The sequence below is a fragment of the Cydia pomonella genome, chromosome 28 (assembly GCF_033807575.1).
Source record: "Cydia pomonella isolate Wapato2018A chromosome 28, ilCydPomo1, whole genome shotgun sequence".
Classification (NCBI taxonomy): Eukaryota; Metazoa; Arthropoda; class Insecta; order Lepidoptera; family Tortricidae; genus Cydia; species Cydia pomonella.
In genome coordinates this window covers 4,255,756-4,277,725 of record NC_084730.1, presented here as the reverse complement: position 1 = coordinate 4,277,725, position 21,970 = coordinate 4,255,756, and the positions used below count along the sequence as shown (strand labels likewise).

The following is a 21,970-nucleotide window of genomic DNA, read 5'->3' as shown; positions in this document are numbered from 1 at the left end:
CTTGTGCAAATTCAAGTTGTAAAGGGGAAGAACGAGGAAGGGGGGTCGAGGGAGTTGGATCACGCGAGGTCATTCAGATAGGGGACGGCCTTAACGATGCGTCACCTTAAGTACCTGTATTTGCACGAAAGGGGAACAATTATCCTAATATCCAAACTATTCGGTACGTGACGAACCTACTTACATATTGAACATTGGCCATATGGCGCGACAATAATAAAATTTGTACAGGTGTAGAGATATATTTTTCGGTTATTATGTTGATAATGGAAGATAATTAGCAACACACACTGCTTATTGCCTCCCTTTATCAACTTAATAACCGAGAACATATCTCTACACCTATGTAAATTTTATCATTGTCGTTCGATAGTATACTCAGTATAGTCGTCGGATTTGTAGCTGGCCCCGAACGGCTAATCGTTTTTCTATTGTTAAGTAAAACCACACGTGTCACTACTTGCAAACAAGGGTCGTATAATTCTAATTGGCACCTGATCGCGGGCTAGTCCAACTCTTAAAAAACCAGTGTACGTGCGCTCTCCGATAACGCGCCATTGTTACGCATCTCGAGGACACATTTTAGACTGGTTCGCTAGCGTTCGACTCGCCGGCACTCAGTAGCCGTAGAGGGACCACACAAGAGATCGCAAATTATTTTCTCATTTGTTCATTTTGAATCTTATTGCAATTACCATAGGAGTTGTAATTCAATTACTGAATAAAGTGACAGGACCATTTTTAGGGTTCCGTAGCCAAATGGCAAAAAACGGAACCCTTATAGATTCGTCATGTCCGTCTGTCTGTCCGATTATGTTTTATCTAGGTAGTAAGTAGCAAGTACGGCCGGCTGTTACAATAGATCACTGCTTGGTCGACATGGCACACTTTGGATTTGGGTATACAATAGGTAGATTACCTATAGATGCATTGGGCAACTACAAAAGCAGAATAATTTTGATAATATCTAACTAGTTAGAAGTACTTTCTATTGTAGCAGTAGCAACAGTAAACCAGATGTTCTAAACAGTACCAGTGGGATGACACTGGACCTTTCGGGCACTCTCGGGTCCGTTCGGCTCAGCGTTGCTGCGAGCAATTATTAGGATTGGCAAAACTTGACGTTCCTTTGCTTCACAGCCACAGATAAGATAATACAATGACTTAAGTGCATATTATAGTCAGTCAAACAACTTAGTCAGTAGAAAATGGCGCGAAATTCAAATTTTCTACGTTACGATAAGCAAGTATTGGGGTGTTGCGGGCCCTTGGGTGCCACGTCGACCAAACAGTGATCTATTGTGACGGCTCTTAAAATTCATTACTAATGCCCGTGGAATCCAGGAAGTTTCAGATTCTTTGGGCCGTAATGTTCTGTACCTCATAGGGTTACAATACATGCCGCCCTAAGTAGGTACTTCTTTTTGACATTAGTGGTCCACAGGATAGGGAATGCAAAAACCGGAGGTTTTTCAAAACCGGTTTTTTCTTCGGTTTTACCACAAAAAAAACCGAAACCGGTTAAAACCGGTTTCGGTTTTTAGAATCAACAATTCTTAAATTCATCGCCATGGAATAAAGAAAAGATTGCTTCACGTGTAAAAACGAATGCTAGTATAGTACGAGGGTTGCTACTTATATATCCGGAAACAAAAAAACAAACGTACACGGCTGAAAATGGTTTTATTGTTTTTCAAAGTATTCCCCTTGATGATCTATGCACTTTTGCATTCGTGTGAACCAATTTTTGAAGCACTTCTACCACTCCGCCTGAGGTATCTCCATAACGTGTTGTTTGAATGCGTCGACAGCATCTTCAGCGGTCGAAAATCGTTGACCGCGTAATTTATTTTTTATATTGGGAAATAAATAAAAATCATTGGGTGGTAAGTCAAGGCTGTACGGCGGATGACCCGTTAATTCCACATTTTGACCTTCCAAAAATAAAGTTGTTTCGCGTGACGTATGACAGCTGGCATTGTCATGATGAAGAATGATTCTTCGTCGCTGGTTAGTTTTACGAATTTGTTCAAATACTTCCGGTAAGCAAATGGTCGTGTACCAATCTGAATTAACCGTTTTACGGTTTTCTAGTGGCAGTGTAGCTACATGGCCATTAATACCGAAGAAGCAGGCCACCATTTGTTTCAATGTACTTTTTGCACGAGTAACTTTCGTAGGGTTCGGCTCATTTTGAAACACCCATACCGTTGATTGTTGCTTCGTTTCGGGATCGCATGCAGATCCAGGATTCGTCACCTGTATAGATGTTATAAACGGCCTTTGAGTCACCACGGTTATATTTTTTTTACATTTTATTGCACCATTCAACGCGAGCATCTTTTTGCTCTTTAGTTAAGTTGTGCGGTATCCAACGAGAACAAAATTTTTTTACAGCTAAATGATCATGTAATATGCTATTAATGCTAGTCATAGAAATACCCAGAGTCGACTCTATCTCGCGGTACGTAACATGTCGGTCGTCCATTATAAGTTTTCGCACAGCCTCAATATTTTGTGGTACAACGACCGATTTCGGGCGACCTGCCTTAACTTCGTCCGTAAGCATACTACGTCCACGATTGAACTCACTAAACCAGTGATACACAGTAGTTTTAGATGGAGCTTCATCACCAAAAGTTGAAGTTAGTTGATCTATGCACTGTTGTTGCGTTAAACCACGCCGAGAATCATAATAAATCATAGCACGAATATTTTCACGAGTGAGTTCCATTCTTGCAGCGAGATGACATTTAAAACCCGTCAAAAACAAAACACTAGCGTTAATAAGAAAGAAAAAATATACCAGCCAATACTTAAACAAGTTCAAATTTTACCATGGAGGTCAAATATACTATTTAAGAAGATTGTAATCCCGGTTTCCGGATATATAAATAGCAGCCCTCGTATATACACGATTTTATCACGAAATTAAAGACAGAATATCTGACTATTATATTGTATTGTATGGGAATTGTCAAATGACTTAATGTTATTTGTAACTAGGAATAGGAACAAACCAATTATATAAAATTATTTTTTTGGTTTGTTGATCAAACTAACACAACACCACATTATTTGATTTGATGTCGATTCAACCGGTTTAGGACCGATTTACACCCTTATAATGAATAAAACATGCAACTTAGTTAAATAAAAAAAACCGATTAAAACCGAAACCGGTTTTTTCAAATTCTAAAAACCCGGTTTTGGGTTTCCGTCAAAAAACCGGTTTTAACCGGTTTTTTCGGTTTCGGTTAAAACCGGTTTGCATTCCCTAACAGGAACAGAGAATGTTCATTGCAGTCTCTTGGGACTCCTGGCAGAACCTGCATGTCGCGTCTTGTTTCTTTCCAATTTGAAACATATTGTGTTTGTTCAACTTACGGTACAATAAGCCTTCACGCCAATTTTTTTTAAATCCATCTTTTTTTTGCTACTGAAATAAATAGCTTGACAGACTATTATATAATCTGTGGCGTTGCTTGCTGTCGGCAGCGCACTAACTTGACAACCCTAAATCATAAATAGCCGAAAGTGACATTAGAAAGGGACAACATGATTCGTCCCTGAATCGCTGTCAAACTTCGGTTTTGTAGGAAGTGTAATTTCTGTACACAAATTTATTGTTAAAAGAACAAGAGCATGTGTGTACTTTGAACGCCGGCTTTCTTCACTACTCATGAGTCATGATATCACTTGTGTCAAGAAAGCCTCATTAAATAGGTGCGAAGAAATAAAAACCTACAACTGAGATATGTGTAGTTTTTATATCGACAGGGTTCACTATTACTATACAACGACCAACGCCATCACTTTTTCCATGTTGTGTTATAGTTCAGTTTAGTTACATACAAGATAGATCCATACAGACTGGAAGTAGGTCTATCCAATGGGCTGCATTAATCATTTTCATGTTTAGATCATACAATGAATTAAATCAAAAATCATCCGTTTATCCGTTCACATTGTACGTTAAGCTATTTTATTGTCTTTTTTTATACTACGTCCCGCCTGATGGTAAGCAGTTTCCGTAGCCTATGTACGCCTGCAACTCCAGAGGAGTTACATGCGCGTTGCCTACCCTAACATCCCCCCCCTCGTTGAGCTCTTGCAACCTTACTCACCGGCAGGAACACAACACTATGAGTAGGGTCTAGTGTTATTTGGCTGCGGTTTTCTGTAAGGTGGAGGTACTTCCCCAGTTGGGCTCTGCTCTAGATCTGGAATGACATCCGCTGTGCTGTGCCCTACCACACAAAGCGAGATGACATTCCCAATGCCCATACCTCTCTTTTGGACGTAGTTTAAGGACATACCCGGGTCCATTCTGTTATAAAATAGAGGATAACCTTTATGCAGGATATGGCGCCCCGCGCGAAACATGTGACAGTAGAAATAGCCATCGCGCAGGTTTTATTTTACCTTTTATCTCACCAACTTTGAAAATATATTATTAATAGAAGCGTCTAATAGTATTGCTATCTGTTGTTCGATCTCTTTTTTATCTTCTTCAGTGCACCTATAGGGACTCTTACTACAGTATTTTTCAACTAATAAATCTATCCTTGCTTCATATTAATTAACTATGCCAATATCGTACTTATGTTTTGCAAAACCTGACTTGTATTTATTAATTAATGTATTTATTTCAACTTTTTCTTCTCCGTTCAAATGATCTATATTAATTTCAAAATCTTCTTCCTTTACATGTTCATTAAAGTTTATTTTGTATTCTGTTTCACCTTGAGTTTCATTATTTAATACTAAATCGGTAAAAATGTCTTCTTTTTTATCATTTGTAGGATCTTTGTCATTATTATTTACTTCTTGTTTTTGAGATATTTCTAAGTTTTCATCTTCTCTCAGTCTGACTCAACGAAGGTCTGAGTTTTGACTCGAGCAAACTGCTTTTGTATGTTCGGATGTTTTCCTCTACAAGTCGCAATTCTCGTCTCGTCGCAAGTCTAAATTTCACCCCATACAAAAATTTCTACTCCGTCACATATTTTGGAGACAAAAAACGAGATAACGAAAATAATTTCGACCCTGCGTGAATGACCTGTTTTACTACATTTTTATAACTTATTTATATATTTAAACCTCATTGCACAAAAAAAGACATGGCCGATTCGAAGACACGGTTAAGATTTTCGAAAGATGTTCAAAAGATCGATAACTAAACGGCATGTCAGAATTGACGTTTATTTTGATTCTGCTGTGATCCCAGTAAGATCTATTTGTGACGTTATCTATGAAAAGGGACCTTATTGTCGATGGCGCTTCCGCCGTCAACGATGCTCCGATACAAATACAACGCTGCGCGGCGCAGTGCGGCGTAAGCGCCATCGACAGTAAGGTCCCTTTTCATAAGATCTATCTACGATATTTCTGACGTCAAAGTGACATTGGTTGCCTAAATCGAGCTGCTTCTGTCAATTATACGACATACAAGCGATATCTGAATGAGAACTTATCTAAACTAGAACTTATCGTTATCGATTCTCGTTCTTCGAATCGGGCCGACAAATGTACAAATGGCGGACTCAACCTAGTCAAATAGAGACACTTGTATTTGTTTTGTTTGTTTGTAATGTATGTGTATGACACATCTATTACGCAGGTGTGTAATAGTCAAACGGACACTGCTAAGTCGTGGTAAGTAACTCGTAACTTGCTTTCTATACATCTCGAACGCACTACTAATATGCGAGTACGAGCGAGATGCATAGAAAGTAGGTTACGCACACGCTAGCGAATATGTCAGTGTAAAACTGGTGGTAGCCTTACTGTGCTCTTAAATGACCTTTAACTGTTCATACTCGTAGCATTTAAATCAGATATTAATCATTTAGCTCAGGGTAGGGCAAGGCATTCTCCATACAAACCTTGTGCAAGTTTTATTCGTTAGTTTGGGCACTATAGCATTTAATTTCATTTTTTGCTTGTATAAATTGGATATACGCAGAACTTGATGTAGAAATTTTTCTTTATTAAAAAAAAAATAAAATCCAAAAAAAATAAAAAAAATATATATCAAGCCCTAGCTAACAGAAAAATAAGCAGGTTTACCAAAAATAATAACTGTAGCGCAAACACAAACGAAGAAAAACGCGCACAAAGTTTGTATGGAAAGAGCTTGCCCTACCCATCGCCTTAACAAAATGTAAGAATTTCAAGATAGCTGTAATTTATTTACGTTTCTGCAAAGAAAATGGCCACTTATTCAATTTTGAGGAATTTTATTTAAATTTAAGTACGCAATTAATTATTTTTATTTCAGCTGAAAGACGTCAAAGTACAGCTTTCTTTAAGAATCTCTAAAACGCGAATCGTTTATAAAAAATAGTTCAGAAACTTATTACTAGTGTCCTAACATTAGAGAGAAACAGACAAATAGCTGGGTGCTTAGCCAACATGCCAATTATTAACGCTCCGTAGCGTAGTCATCTCATTTCATTTCATTTATTGCATGGTCAAAAACATAATTACAAAATTAAATGTTACAGATATAGTTAGTCAATTCATGTCACCCTGTTAGGGCATACAATATTGCTATATATAACTTACTACCTAATACCTATTAAAACATTTCGTCATAATATATCTACCGTAATTGGTGTGTATAAAAAACAAAAGTAAATTTAAGATAAAAATAACATTCCATACATTCAGTTATTAAAAATAGTCAAAGTAAATGGTTTTATGTCTAACTCTTTCGCCGTTGAGGCAATCCGTCTCTGTAATTCCCTCCCTCTCTTTATTCGACAAGCCCCAAGCAAACCCGTTTTCAAACGACTACTTCGCAAGCATCTTCTGTCAGAAGAACTTAAATAAGGTTCACCATCATGTATATGTACATAATTATATGTATTAGTCTATCTTTTATACATTATATAAGTAGTAGTATTTAACTATTTATATATTTTTAATATTATTTGACTTCACGTTTAATTTTTTTCTTATCATTTGTTATTATTTTTCCTGCACCAACATACACAAATCTTTCTTATTTATATTTGTATATGATAATTATATTGTTTAGTTTTGTGTTTATTCTGTGCTAGACTTCTTTTATTGCATCTGATCTGCAAGAGATCGCTTTTTAGCGATAAGACAGCCTGTTGTTTACCTCTTCTTTATGTGTTGTATTATTTGTACTGTTTCTGTATTGAGGTGTGCAATAAAGTATATTTGTATTGTATTGTATTGTATGTCTCTGTTTGACCCAATGGTTGACTGGTAGAGAATGCCTTTTGGCATTAAGTTCGCCATTTGTACATTTTTCTTTATGTGTGCAATAAAGTTTAAATAAATAAATTAATTAAAAATAAAATCATTTCATGCAATAATTTAAAATTCGATTTCACAATAAATTAAATATTTAAATTCTTAATTTCAAGTATTTGCGCTATTGTACTCCGCCAAGAGATCAAGAGAGATGACGGATGCACTAATATGATAGAATCACTCTGTGATAGATCAATCTTCCATATTAGTGCAGCAGTGACAGTTGTGTTTCGTTCGCTACGGTGCGTAAACGATTGGAATGTTGGCTACGCACCCTGGACAGCTGGACAGATACGAAATAATTATTGTCCAAGTTGAAATGGAGTCGTTTCGCTCTGTCAATGCTGTTGTTTAACGACTGGTGCTTATATTGACACCCGAGCAAGCGAAGAGCGTAAATGATTTGAATGTGTGGCTACGCCTTGGACAGCTGGACAGACATGAAATCATTTTTGTTCAAGCCGAAATGGAGCCGTTTCGCTCAGTCAAAGTTGTTGGTTGTTTAACGCCTAGCGCTAATATTGACGCCCGAGCAAGCGAAAGATTTCTAAATAGAACTACAGGCGTCGACGCGCTACACTTCGAAAAGTGGAATCTTGAGCGTGGCGAGGGTTTTCCGAGACGAACACGAGGGTTAAACAAACTTTGCCACCGAGTGGAACACAAAACCTTTTATAACACCATCATGGCAAAAATAAATAGTATCAAATTCATTCTAAAACAGTACATTACGATACAAGTGCGAAAAATAGGAAATTCGAAACGAGTGGCTATAAATTAAAACACGACCGAAGGGAGTGTTTTAAATCGACACGAGTTGCGAATTATCTATTCGCACATGTATCGTACAACGTTTTACAGTACATATGGCCCTTTAAATGTTTGACACAGTAACGTAATATGCTTATTTGCGCACTAGTGCGCTAAAGTAGCACCATATGTACTGTAAAGTATTTATCCAAATCATCAAAAAGCCAACTTCACCAGCCAGCAGTTTATCACTCTCGTGAATAACGTTGCATTTTATTCATTTTCATTACTTTTTAAGAATAAACAGAACCTTAATGAGATGATGTGGTGAAAAACATATTGATTTGACGTTGTTCGTTTCCTCTCTACATGACATTATTATTACAATTTATGCGGGAAAGCGCCGAAATTTTGAAACGTAATAAATATAAGAGCCTCGGTAGAGAGTACCATTTTGTACCTTTTGGCGTTGAAACTCTAGGTCCATGGGGTCCCAGCGCGCACAAGTTTTTTGGAGAAATCGCGAAACGTCTGGTTGACGTAACTGGTGACGGCTGGCGGCTTCCTCGCACAACGTATCAGTATTGCGATACAACGAGGAAATGCCGCCAGCATCCTTGGTACAATGCCTCAAGGGTCTATTTTAGATATAAGCTAGTTATAGTAATCATCTGTATATATCCATTATGTATATTTATGCGTATGTGAGATGTCTGGAAGTAACACGACCGTGTATTGCTATTGCTGATTTAATACTGAACGAGAGTGGTTTGACAAGGTTTTAGGCGCAAGCGCACTAGTTTATCCATCCAGTAGGTACATTTTATCGTGTAAGAATATACTGCTATAAACGTAAACAACTTCGAGGTATGTTGTCACAGAATAAAAATAACAAAAAGTTTACTCACAACATAGATAAATAAGTAAGCACAGAGTGCTCACTCCCTACATCAGTTTTCTTCAAAAAGCATTTTCGCAGTCGACATTTAGCGTCAAGTAAAGGATTTATTAGTACCGCTACTTGTCAATAGATGTCACGAGAGTCGAGATTGATGAAAAGTGTATTGCTCAACAATTTACAACTAATATTACTAGTAGAAATAGTTAAAATAGATTTCCGGTTAATCCGGTCATAATATTAGCTAAAAATTGTTGAGCATTAGACTTTCAGTTCGTAGCGACATCTATTGTCGAGTAGCAGTACTAATCATTCCGCTACTCTATGCTGGACGTCGACTACGAAAATAAGCGTTTTGGTTAGAAAACTGATGTATGGAGTACTCTATACTTATAAATAAATAAATAAAATTAAATATCTGTTTTCAATCACCCTATAGGAAACAAAAGTGTACCTAAGCATAATGTCTTAAGCGCGTCACATGCTACATTCAATGATTGCCAATTTTGATGTGAGGAAGAAGGATGCAAAATTAGAAGCTATTTTTAGGCTCCTGTAGCCAAAATTGCTACAATGAAACTATAGTTTCGTCATGTCCTTCTTTTCGTCCGTCTGTCTTTCCGTCCGTCCGCCTTTCCGTTAGGTCACAGCCATTTTACTCGGAAACTTAGATATATTTGATGAAGTTCGAAGGCAATGCAGCAGGCACGCAAATTACCCACTCCCGGCTTGGGGAGGTAGTGACGAAAAATAATAATACCTAAGTCTTACGAGGCACTTTAATTATTTTTTTTTCATTTCTTATGCCCTGAAAGAGAGTTATTGTTGTACTATGGGGTGTGCATAAAGTAATACTGCACTAGAGCATTTTACTTCCCAAGTACGATTTTTTTTTTACGATAAGCACTTTGAATTTCGTTTTAAATGGTTTTGCTATACAATATCCATTCTGATAATTTAACTCCCCTTTCCATAAATAACGATATTTTTACCTAAACTGTTAATATAAAGTACCCTCAAGAAATACTATGAAAGCTTGTTTTTTTAAACAAGTGCAGTTTAGTTTCCTCGTATTCGAAATGAAAAGTAGAGTATGTAACTCGGGTGAAAGGCATCATTTCAGCCTCGGACTACTTCGGCAGAAATAAGTGCCTTTCACCCCTTGGTTAACAATCTACTTTTAACTGCCGACGAGGCCAGGAAGCCGTTATATTGATGTTAACTTTGATCTGAGTAGATTCTCTTCAGCTATATATGCTGTGGCATAGCCAAAACACTTAAAGATATTAAATATTCAGCCGTTCGGAAACACGATATGGAGTAATTAGGAACACGCCCTGTTGTTTCGAACGTTTGCGGAAGTGGAACAATTGATGAGAAGTGGAATTAACGAAATTAAAAACCCGACTGCGGATAGGCGCTTGCATTTTTTTTTAATCACATTTGCTCGAAAAAGGTCTTATTTCATGCAGGTGTACTGAAGGACAAAGGCCTAAATTGTTCCCGCGAGAGTTATGGATTGTGAAAAAATGTTTTTCTTTTTTTTAATTGATAAAGATAAAGATAGTTTTTTATTCAAGTAGGCATATTACAATGCGCTTATGAACGTCAAATAAAGCTACACCGGCTCTAACCCTATACCTCTGACCCGAGAAGATTTAAGAGCCCATCAACGTGCTCACTAGCGCCACTGGAAAATAATTGTGATTATTTAAGTTTAGCGATAGATATTTAAAAAAAGGGCCGCTACGTACTGGATTTTGTATTTAAGTACCTTTTGAATAGATCAAAATAGTTTTTATGTTGCTGGATTCGTCAATCTACGAACTCAAAACAAAAACGTAGAGTCTATACTCTCGTACAATATTTTTTACCTTACAAACTAACAATCTTAAATGTTAAATAAAATTCACGTTGGCGGCACAGTTACCCGAAATATCACACCCTTCGGCCAGAAGTCCGCGCTCGCGATGGTACCCCACAGCGGCAGCGGCACGCGGACCACGAACGAGCTGAAGTGCACTTGCAGCTGGAATACTTCCAGCTCGTAACGGGTCTTCTTGCGAACATATTCCACCACAACGTCTGTCGTGGCGGAAATATGCAGGCGCGATACCTAATATTCTTTCTCGTCTTCTTCCTTGTCGATCTCTATTACTGAGGATTGTGACCACTTGGTTTTGCAGCTCTATTGATTTGTCTCCATCGGTCCCGATCTCCCATAGCCCTCACCGATTGATGGAGATTCCTGACATACTTATACTCTTTATCAATCTCACAATTACAACGAATCATAAAACACTTTATAACTTACTTACTTACTTACTGCTGTGGCCGCCATGCTTCTCTGTTCAAAACCGTTTCCGTCCAGTCGACGGCGCGGAGTTCGCTAAGGTCTTTTTACGCTTCGTCTCTCCAGCGGTACCTAGGACGTCCAGACAGTCTTCAACAATTTGGAAGACTGTACGATCCTCACCCAACACTTTATAACGCTTGAAAATATTCTATTTGGCCCTGAGATAGTCGCTACAAGCAGCTTACATGGCAATAATGCGTACAAAGTTAAATTAAATATCAATATCGGTCATGTCAATGTCTTATTTCAAAACATTGTTTATTGGAATTCTACGCGTCTTTCGTTCTTTTATTGATGAAAATGATTTATTGTAGTCAAAATATTTTTATTTTGCGTTTTATGATTGAGAAATCTTTTATTCTTGTTTACATCTGTGACATTCGACAACTTTCAACATCTGTTTACAAAAATTCTCCGAGCCAGAAAAATACATTCTTAAACATGCCGAAGGCCAAATAAAATATTGTCAGTTGTGTTTCGTAAAATAAACTAGATTTTAGGCCGTGTCAAAGTTAGACATTCGATATATACATTATTAAACATAGGGACTTATATATAAATCATTTAGGCATATTAATACATACATATGAGTAGGATGTCGAGGAAAATAATAGGTAATCTTCTTTTAAATAATTATGGTGCTACTTAGCCGCACTAGTACGGGAATGAGCACTTTCCGTGCCTATGTCGAAAATTTAAAGGGGCATATGTAATGTAAAACGTTGTACGATACACGTGCGAATTTACTACTTTTTCGCTATTGTTTTGTAAATAACTATTAATCTAATGAATAATAAAATTATATAACGTCAGGTGACAACCAAAACTCAGAAAATGGTCCTTCCAGCCGGACCATATTCACCGTTAGATCTGAACGCTAGATTTACGAGCTAGCATAAAATAGGTACCCAGTAATCTCCCAGTAATCTGGAAGTATAAGGTACCAAAGCAAGCGAGGCAAACCAACTGTGAAGTTTGAAGCTAAAGCAATGTGAAAAATACTATAGATGGACCATCTAGCCGAACCCTATCCACTGTGAGATCTCAAAACAAGATCTGAGCTAGTATAAAATAGGTAATCTGAATGTGTACAATATTTTAAAGCAAGCGAGGCAATCCCCTTATAAGTAGGCCGCGAACTGGAAGCAAGAGGCAGGCGGCGTGGCGAGCTGTCGTGCAAAATAGATAGATAGAATATTTATTGGTAATAAGCATACAGTATACACTGTCATTTACATAACAATTATTAATTAACAAAATGATAATAATTTTAGATTAACATGTCATTAAATTATTTAAATACACATAACTATGAAATAATAATGTCATCAAATTTATAATTCAACTACATTAAGAAATTAAAAACAATAACAAAAGATACATATTCATAGGTTATTCAAGATTTCAAATGGGTTAAGTCACATAATAGGTACATTTTAATCGTGCTGCTCAGAACCGGGCGGCACGAGCGGTGGCTCGCTTATACTAGCTTGTAGATCTAGTTTTGCGGAGGATAGAATCCGGCTAGAAGGACCATCTTCTATACTCTATCCATCGTGAGATCTAAAAATAAAAACAAGATATAAGGGCTAGTATAAAATAGGTGTACATCCAGTAATCTGAAAGTGTACGGTATCAAAGCAAGCGAGGCAATCCCCTTGTAAAACTCGCTGCATTTTGTAGAGAGTTGCGAATAAGCCGGGAAAATGTGTGGAGTTCTCGCACTTACGTCGGAAATATGTTATATTTCACTCGGGGGTTTTAGTGGGGTAACTACATTGTATGGATGATGCGACATTGTGCTGTTACATTCGAGTGAACTTTTACTATGTAGGTAAACACCTTAAGAGGTTGTAAAGGCGGGAACTTCTAAGGGAATAAACGATATGCCGCGCCGCGAGAAACATGCGACAGAAGATATGGCCGTTGTGCGGATTTTAAATTTTCTTGCTTGGCAGATGCCTCGGCAATATCACTAGATAGATAGATAGAATAATCTTTATTGGCACAGCTTAATAAGAAGATATAAAGGAGAAGAAAAACAGTTGTTTAAATGTGGAAAGAAAGAAGACATTACCTATAATTATTATATTATACATTTGGAAAAAGAAGGACATACAGAGAAAAATCATTGGACACTAAAATAGGATCCCCACTCAGCATAATGCCGCGGCAATCCGTGGCGCTAGTTTTCAGTGGGACCTGACTTAAAATTCTCTCACTAGCATCATTAGTGGCGGCACATACGTCAACGAAACAGAAAAAAACAGACATAGAAAAGGAACACAAAAAAATGTATACATACTAAAAAACATACCAAAAATATTTTTGCTACTCTACATTATTAAAATTGAAATTGAAAACACACTTATATTATTATAACAAATTAGACGTAAGAAAAAACGTTAACCTAAAAATAATTTGAACTAACTACAATACAATTTTTATATTAATAGAGATATGTATCTACTTCTACCAGCTATTTTATAATAAAATTTATACTTGTGGTATTTTTGCATTTAATTATGGTAGATACCTTTTGGAATTAAGTTCGCCATTTGTTCGTGTTCAAAAACATGCAGTTCGGTAGATCGGTCACAATAATCTAAAGTGTGTACGAGTAAGTTACCTAATTTCATTTATATAATTTATTGAACTGTAACGTTACATATATTGTAAGTTGATACTAGAGGGACCCACTGATTACTAGTACCAGTTCGCCGGACGATAGCGGCCTGTCAGTTATTCGCGATTGTCAGCTTTTGCGAATAAATGACAGGCCGATATCGTCCGGCGAACTGGTAATCAGTGAGCCCTTTAACTATTTAATATGGACCGCACAAATTATCTGCGATTTTTTTAATATTGTATATATTTGTACAAAAAAGTTTAAACTAAGAAATATTGCTATGGTATGCTGGGTACAACATGAAATTTTTTTTTTTTTTTATACTACGTCGGTGGCAAACAAACATACGGCCCGCCTGATGGTAAGCAGTCTCCGTAGCCTATGTACGCCTGCAACTCCAGTTACATGCGCGTTGCCGACCCTAAACCCCCCCCCCCCCCCCCCCCCCGTTGATTAGGGATGTTTGTTTTTTTTTCCAATCGAGCCCATATTATATTACCGTGTTATTATTTCATGTTATTTATGGCATTTGCCCTTGGTTAAATCGATTCAAAATCCAATAAAAAAACGCCGATTTTGCGTAAGCCCATTTTAAATAAAGCCCTTATTGCATCGTGCATCTAGTTGTGTACTTTATAACTATTTTTATTTTTATTTATTTCCATTTGTGTTTTGAGTTCACGATATTTCAGTATAGTCAGTTACACAATTACATATGGGGGCACGGGGGCTCCACAAGGCGCTCGGCAAACGCCTAAGGAAGGCCACAGGTCACCCTCACGCGGGCGGCTTTCTCTCGCAAATATTGGTCATTGCCATCCAGCGCGGGAATGCCGCCTGCATGATAGGCATCTTGCCTAGAGGGCAAAATTTAGAAGGACCTTATAAGTTTATTTTCACATTATTTTTAGAATTTATTAATTTAGTTTTTAATATTTACGTGAAATCGAGGTAGCGCCACTCGAACCATCCCAGCTCCGCCACCAATGCAAGTCTGGAATGACCTACCTCCCCCCTTGCGAGAACCTTTAACGTTCTTAAAATATAAGCGTTTAGTCCGTACACATCTATTAAATATACAAAATATGTTGTAGCTCCAAATATTATATTTATATATATATTTATTATTTTTTTTGGTTTTGATAAATTATTTTCATTTTATTATTTTTATATTTATTTAATGTATTCTTCTTTTTTTCTTTTATCTGTATGTATGTATGTAGACAAAACATAATACACACATTACAAAGTACATTCTTACCTACACTATTTCTACATACCAGCCCCACATACTCATACACGTACATTAATAAACTATAGTACAGGAACACACAAATACACAAAGATGTCAATATAGAGCTGTACCTAAGAAAGGTACATTATGCTAGTAGTGACCGACCCCAATCTCTCCCGGGACCAGTCTGAAAATCAGCGCAGAGCCCTCTAGCACTGCACATGCTGAGATTGGCACCCTTTGCCACATTATAGATTTAAGTTGTAATTATTGTGTTAATTTAAGTTAATTAGTTTAAGTTATTTTGTATTTTTTAGCTATTTTCACAGAAATTGTAAATTTTGTTGTGTGGCAATAAAGATTTTTTTATTTTATTTATTTATTCAATGCTTTCAGGTTACTAACTGCCTCATTTTATGCCTGCCAATATGCCTTTAAACGGATACCCATTAATACATAGTATACCTACCAATATAATATTACAAATGCGATAGGAACTCTGTTTGCCTGTCCGTCCTTCGCAGTTAAGCCAGTAACCGATATAGATAAAATTTGGTATAGGTACTACATCCGTTTCAGTCCCGGAAAAGGATATAGGACATAGAGTAGTTTTACTCCATAATTATCATCATAATTTCACGCAGACGAAGTAACTAAACTTGTTAGTGATAGCTAATTTAATTAAGATTGATTACCAAAGTTTATCTATTATTAACAAGCTGTGATATTTTCCATCTGTTTACCTTTAAGTATGTAGTTTCAATCTATAGTGTTATTAGAGTGTTTTGGATATGTCTGATCATACTTTGAGGGGTATATATGTAGGTCATACTGAACAACTTTTACCATGGGAGAAATCCCGAAAATGCAAAAAAACGGCTATCTCGTACATTTCAGCGAATCATTTGACAGTGTTTTCTATAGTATAGCAGATTTCTTTTTCGCAAATTGTGGGATTGTTCATTATGACCTACATATTCACCCCTCCGACAGACAAAATTACACCATAATGAAAAACCTTGTATATATCCTTTTGACCGCCAGAAATTTCATTGTTCACATTTAATAACTCCGTAAACAAAGCCACAAAACGAATTAAATAGCAAATACTTCCTCCAGACATGAGGAAACAATCACTTTGTTAACACAACGAAACCACTCTCATCGATTGTAATAAAAACAAAAAGCCAATGTGCGAAAAACCAACTGTGGATTCTTAGATACCTGTACAAGTACAGCTTACATACTTTAAACGTAACCATTTTCGCTTGACCCTTTAAATGATACTAGAAAATCCGTATTTGTTAGAAAATTCAATATGGCGCGGGCGAGGACGGGGGTCGTAGCAGGATGGCCGAGTTTGCGTACAATGTTTTTGAGCATGCGCGTACCGTAAGTTTTCAGTTGAGACCTTGGTCCTACACTCGCGTGTCGCGTCCCTATAGAAAAAAAAATTGAGCGGCGATTTCAATTTAAATAAAGAACTCAGTGTTTTCAAAAGTGTACATTATAGTGGCCAGTGTTTTGTGTGGTTTTTATTTTTTAAATTTGGTGGTTTTGCGTTGTAGTACGCTACGTAGTAACACGTGTTGATTGGAAATGTGATTTTTTTTAAATGTCCGACGGCCCTAGTAGACTGCCCTCTCTTTCGGGGTCAAAATGCAAACCGCACGAAATGTGGGCAGCGATGACGAGATCTATTGAGATCTTGGTGGCATTCTTCGAGTACTATGCACAGAGGTATTATAAAATATTATGATAGTTTTTTTTCTGATGGTCCCTCTATTTTTTTTACCGACCTTGACCTCTCATCTTGTATTCAGTAGATAATAATATAATTAGTATAATTTAAGGGTGGTGAGTGGCACTATGCGGGGATTAAATACTGGCAAAGGTACATTGAAAATATACAAAATTGATAGGTACAGAGGAACTCTTACTTATAGGTTTCTACCTTTTATTTTCTATATTAACTAAAAGACAGGGGCCCTTAAAAAATACACATTTTTGATATGAAAATTGTTTTGTTTGCACCTTTGGGGTGCACAAGCAGTTTCAATACTAATATGTGAAAAATTGTCTCAAAATTTATATGTAAGTATACGTGTTTTGGTCTGTCCATTCCGTCACCCTCATAGAAAATAGTAATAGAATTGGAAAAAATCTTGAAACACTTTATTTTCCTTTTTCTATCGAAAACGGTCGTGATTAGAAATAACATAATAAATACCAAATAAACGGTGCATGTGTTATTTTAACATGAAACTTCTATAAATTATGATGTTTACTTGCACCGCCTGGGATATCAAAATCGCTGCTAACTTATCTTGGTCTCACTCTATATTTGTTTAGGATATATGTTTGTTCTCACAAAAACATTAGGATCTATCAATTTCGAGTATTTTTTACAAAAATATTAAACTTATATTTTTGGTTAACATAATTAATCATTGCATCGAAACACTAGACTCTACGCATAGCGTTGTGTTCCTGCCGGTGAGTAAGGTTGCCAGAGCTCAACGAGGGTGCGGAGTGTTAAGGTCGGCAACACCTCTTGAGTTGCAGGTGTTCATAGGCTACGGAGACTGCTTACCACCAAACGGGCCGTATGCTTGTTTGCCAGCGACGAAAAAAAAATATCTCGATATAAAAAGCTCCATTATTTAACAGCAACCAACCAAACAAGAAAAATTGGCAGTAAATTTTGATTCAATGGCAACTCAAAACAAAAGCCACTCAGTTCCATTGATTAAATTTCTCTGGTTGTAATTTGTACTAGTATTATGAACTTGGGACGACGGAGGTTAAAGTATCATAATATTATTTTATCTACATCTATATCATAACCTCCCTATAATATATTCAGGCACGATAAGCTAACGGCCCATTTCGAGTAGTCCTATATTAACAAAGATGTATCCGTGGGTACATCGTAGTATACGAGTACACTATAATGTATCGATAACCAATACTTTAATTACATTCAAATTTGGAACATCTCTGAGAAAAAAATAAATTTGATTTGACCTTTATTCTAATATCAGTCGAGATGACGTTTTATTCGAAATGAAGTGTCAGTTGCAATTAATTTTGACAAATCTAGAATCTTACTTGATATCGAAGGATATGGCAGTCGGCCCCTAACTCTTGTTTGTCTCTGAATTAAAAGAAAACAACGGATGCCTGAGACGCGCGAATAAGTTTTTATTTTACGTTTAGTGTGTCTTTTATTAGTTTGTAGGTATAAAATTGCTTTGTTTTGTTGAAGCTTATTATGATATTGATGTAGATAACGCAGTGTATGTAACTGTACATAATTAAGCATTAAAATACGAGCGTGATCCTTTTATGAAACATTTGTTTCATAAATCGACATATATTTTAATGCCTTTCATTATGTAGCAGTCACATCAACTACTATTTTTCTACTCCAGCATTTTAACCTTTCAGCTAAATGGCGTATTGAGAGGGTATTATTTTACGAATATTGTATATAACTATAATCTATCTGTCGTCCGATGTCGTTAAGGATTTTTACCCAACTTTACGACACAGTCTTTTTTGATAAATTTTAAATTATGGAATATCACTGCCTTAGAAAAAGTATTGTATACAACTGTACATTATTACTCATTAAGGCCTTACAAAGTTCGCCTTTGTACTACACAATTATGTTCTATCTGATGCTATCAACATTTCTTTTTTCTCGTACAATAAAGTGTTTACTTATTTACTTAAAACAAGAGTAACTATTGTGTAAACTCACTTCGCTCGTTTCTTAATAAGACCACATGATTTCATTATATATCAGATGCATATATTACTACTAAGACAAGCTTTCTGAATTTATACCTTTTGAAATGTTATAGGTAAACGTAATTGACTAGAATTTAAATGTATAATTAAGTAGAAAAACAAGCAGATAATGAGTTTCTTTGTATTAAATGCGGGATCCAATTAAAACTACAAATTGCATGCGGTGACACTTTGTATATTTAATTTAAACGCAAGTTAAATACCTACTGAGTTGAATTAAGAATTATTGGGAGACAGATAAACATTAAAGGCCATAGTCGGGTTCCCAAAATCAATTTGACTCAGGGATTTTTTTGTGAGTACCTCTTATGGTGAAGGATATTTGTGTTAAGTATCAACATTCTACTAGTGAAAGTTTTTGACTTATTATTTTTCTTCCACCTCACAAAAAAATCCCCGAGTCAAATTGATTTAAGCGCCGACTTACTATGGAAACCCGACTATGGCCTTTATAGTTATAGAAACACAAGTATTTTTACTAAATAATCCGCCAGTCTCTTGCCTCCAACAATGTGCGTGTTCTTCTTGAGCCGACTGGCATTATCAGGGATGATGGCAAGAGGCCTGATGTGGTGTCCTTAGTTCCTTGGAGCTTGGAATGGATGGTAAAGCGGGGGGAGCAGCGGAAAGCGCAAAAATTTTAAAACGAAAAGATGTTTGAGAAATTTGGCTTTGAAACTCTAGGTACATTGGGTCCCAGCGTGCACAAGTTTTTTACAGAAATCGCGAAGCGTCTGGTTGATGTAACTGGTGACTGAAGAGCTGGCGGCTTCCTCGCACAACGTATCAGTATTGCGATACAACTAGGAAAGGCCGCCAGCATCCTTGGTACAATGCCTCAAGGGCCTATGTTAGATTTAAGCTTGTTATTGTAATTATCTGTATATATCCATTATGTATATTGTTATAGTAAATGTACATTTTACATAACTTATTAACAGTGATCGGTTTTTTGGATTCGACATGGGGCGAATGACCTCAATCATTATGTTAGTATGGATATGATATGCCCCGGGAATCAGGGCTTTATGTTGTTAGAAAAGGCAAAAAAAAGACAATGTGTTTATTTTATTACACTTTAAATCTAAGTAGCTGATAGACGAGTACTTACTCACCGTTCTTTTGTCTAAATCGAACAAATGAGCACAAGTGTTTACACTGACAGCTCATTTGCTGCCTCCAAAGCGGCACATTTTGTACCGTTTGGATAAAAGTTCGGCAAGTAAGTACGCGTGTCTATCAGCTAATATATGGTTACTACGGGTTAATTGTTTGAATAAATGAATTCGTTATCAAAAAGTGAATTACACTTCTTTCAACTGAGAGGTAGTTTGAGAAAAACAATGTCCACAATGTCAAATGGTTTTATTGCTCACCAAAAATAATTAGAACTGAAATCCAGAGAAAATAATGAAATGTCAATGTCAAGATTTTGAAGTATTTTTTCCATCATGACGGATATATAAGCTAATACTTTGTGGAGGTTTTAATATATTCTGCTTTAAATAAAATGTTGAGATTAGGATAAGAATAGAAGTTTTTGTCTCAACTGGTTGCCATGTAAGAGTAAAAAATACCTTACAGATAATTTAAATTGTGTTATTTTTGTACGGTTTGTTCGGTATCGCGGGAAACTGTCGTATCTATATTAACTTTTCTGCTTGATATCCCGCGAGGGAGAATCCAAATAACCGATCACTGCTTATTAAATGACTAAGGGTCACAAGTGCCATCCAAGGTTAGACACTAACTTGGGGTTAACCGGTTAAACCCGGAGTTAACAGGTACCTTCGAGTTATTAGTAACCCTGAATGAAGTGGCCCTCAGTTTATTAATAAATAAATAAATATAAATATATACACACATATATATATCACACACGCATACACACACACACAAACATATTCACAAAAACAACCGCGCCGATCGCATATATTATATATTATGACTAGGATATGTAATAAATAAATAAAATAAATAAAAAACATTTATTTCAGACCAGGTTGATCCATATAGGGTTAGTTACAGAGTATCTTAATACCAAACCGACCGACCTGTCAAAAAAGGGACCCGTCTGAAAATCAGCGCTGGGTATATATCTAGCAATAAAGCTGAGACAGGTACCCATTGCCTATACCAAAACTGTAGTAAATTTTTTGTGATTTTTTTGGATAATTTTTGTACAATTAAGTGTATTTTGTTTCATCTCACGTTGTATGTTATTTTTATTTTGTATCTTTGGTAGTTGGGGCAATAAACATTTTTTATCTTTATCTTTATCTTTATAATTCAGGCACGAAACTATGCGCCAGTGCAATAATTCTCTATAATTTGACTAGAAATGGCATAGGGCTAAAAACGAATGAAAGAGAATCCGTCAATCTCTGAATCCAAATTTAATGCATTTAAATAACATAACATATTAAATAATAAGTGTTTTCAACAGAAATAAAATTTATTGCACTGCGACGATGGAGATTTAACATTTAACTAGGAGTCAGGAACAATAAATAATAACGACTGCTAGTTTCTCTATACCAAACCGGTCATATAGTACCTCCCTAACGCAAGGAATATTCTCTTTCCCGCGCGCTATACCATATGGTGACCCAGTTGGTGATCTTATAGCGACCATATAGGTAGCAAATTATTTCTGTGTTGACAAGTAGAAGATATTATACAAAGACTAATTAATGTCATTACCGTATAGTCTATAAAGAGAAATGATTTTCAAAACATATGGTTGTGACAAAAAAAATCTAAATTGATAAGTCGTTTTTGTGCGTTTCTCAAGGTAAATAAGTAAGAATGATTTATTGCAATAGTATGTACATTCGTAGATGGGTAATCTTTACAATTGGTTTCGACAGTTACCCACTTCGAATCGGTAGATTTCTTAGGTAAGTTATAAACGAAAATTAAATAACATGCAAAGATAATTTCACTTCCATTACTGTTCCTAACGCATGTCGTAAAAAATTGTCAGGCCTGGTTAAA

General features: G+C 36.2%; 1 protein-coding gene across 3 annotated transcripts in view; it reads left to right on the top strand.

The window, feature by feature from the left end:
• Positions 1 to 21,970, top strand: part of LOC133532942 (synaptotagmin-7-like) — a 940,830-nt gene that overhangs the window by 714,475 nt on the left and 204,385 nt on the right. The window contains exon 1 of one of the 3 annotated variants that reach the window (XM_061871818.1): positions 16,584 to 16,897. The exons of the other annotated variants lie outside the window; for them this stretch is intronic. Coding sequence (XP_061727802.1) covers positions 16,773 to 16,897 — 125 coding nt within the window. The 5' untranslated portion in view covers positions 16,584 to 16,772. Of the gene's footprint in view, positions 1 to 16,583; positions 16,898 to 21,970 lie in introns of those variants that run through there. 3 annotated transcript variants of the gene reach the window in all.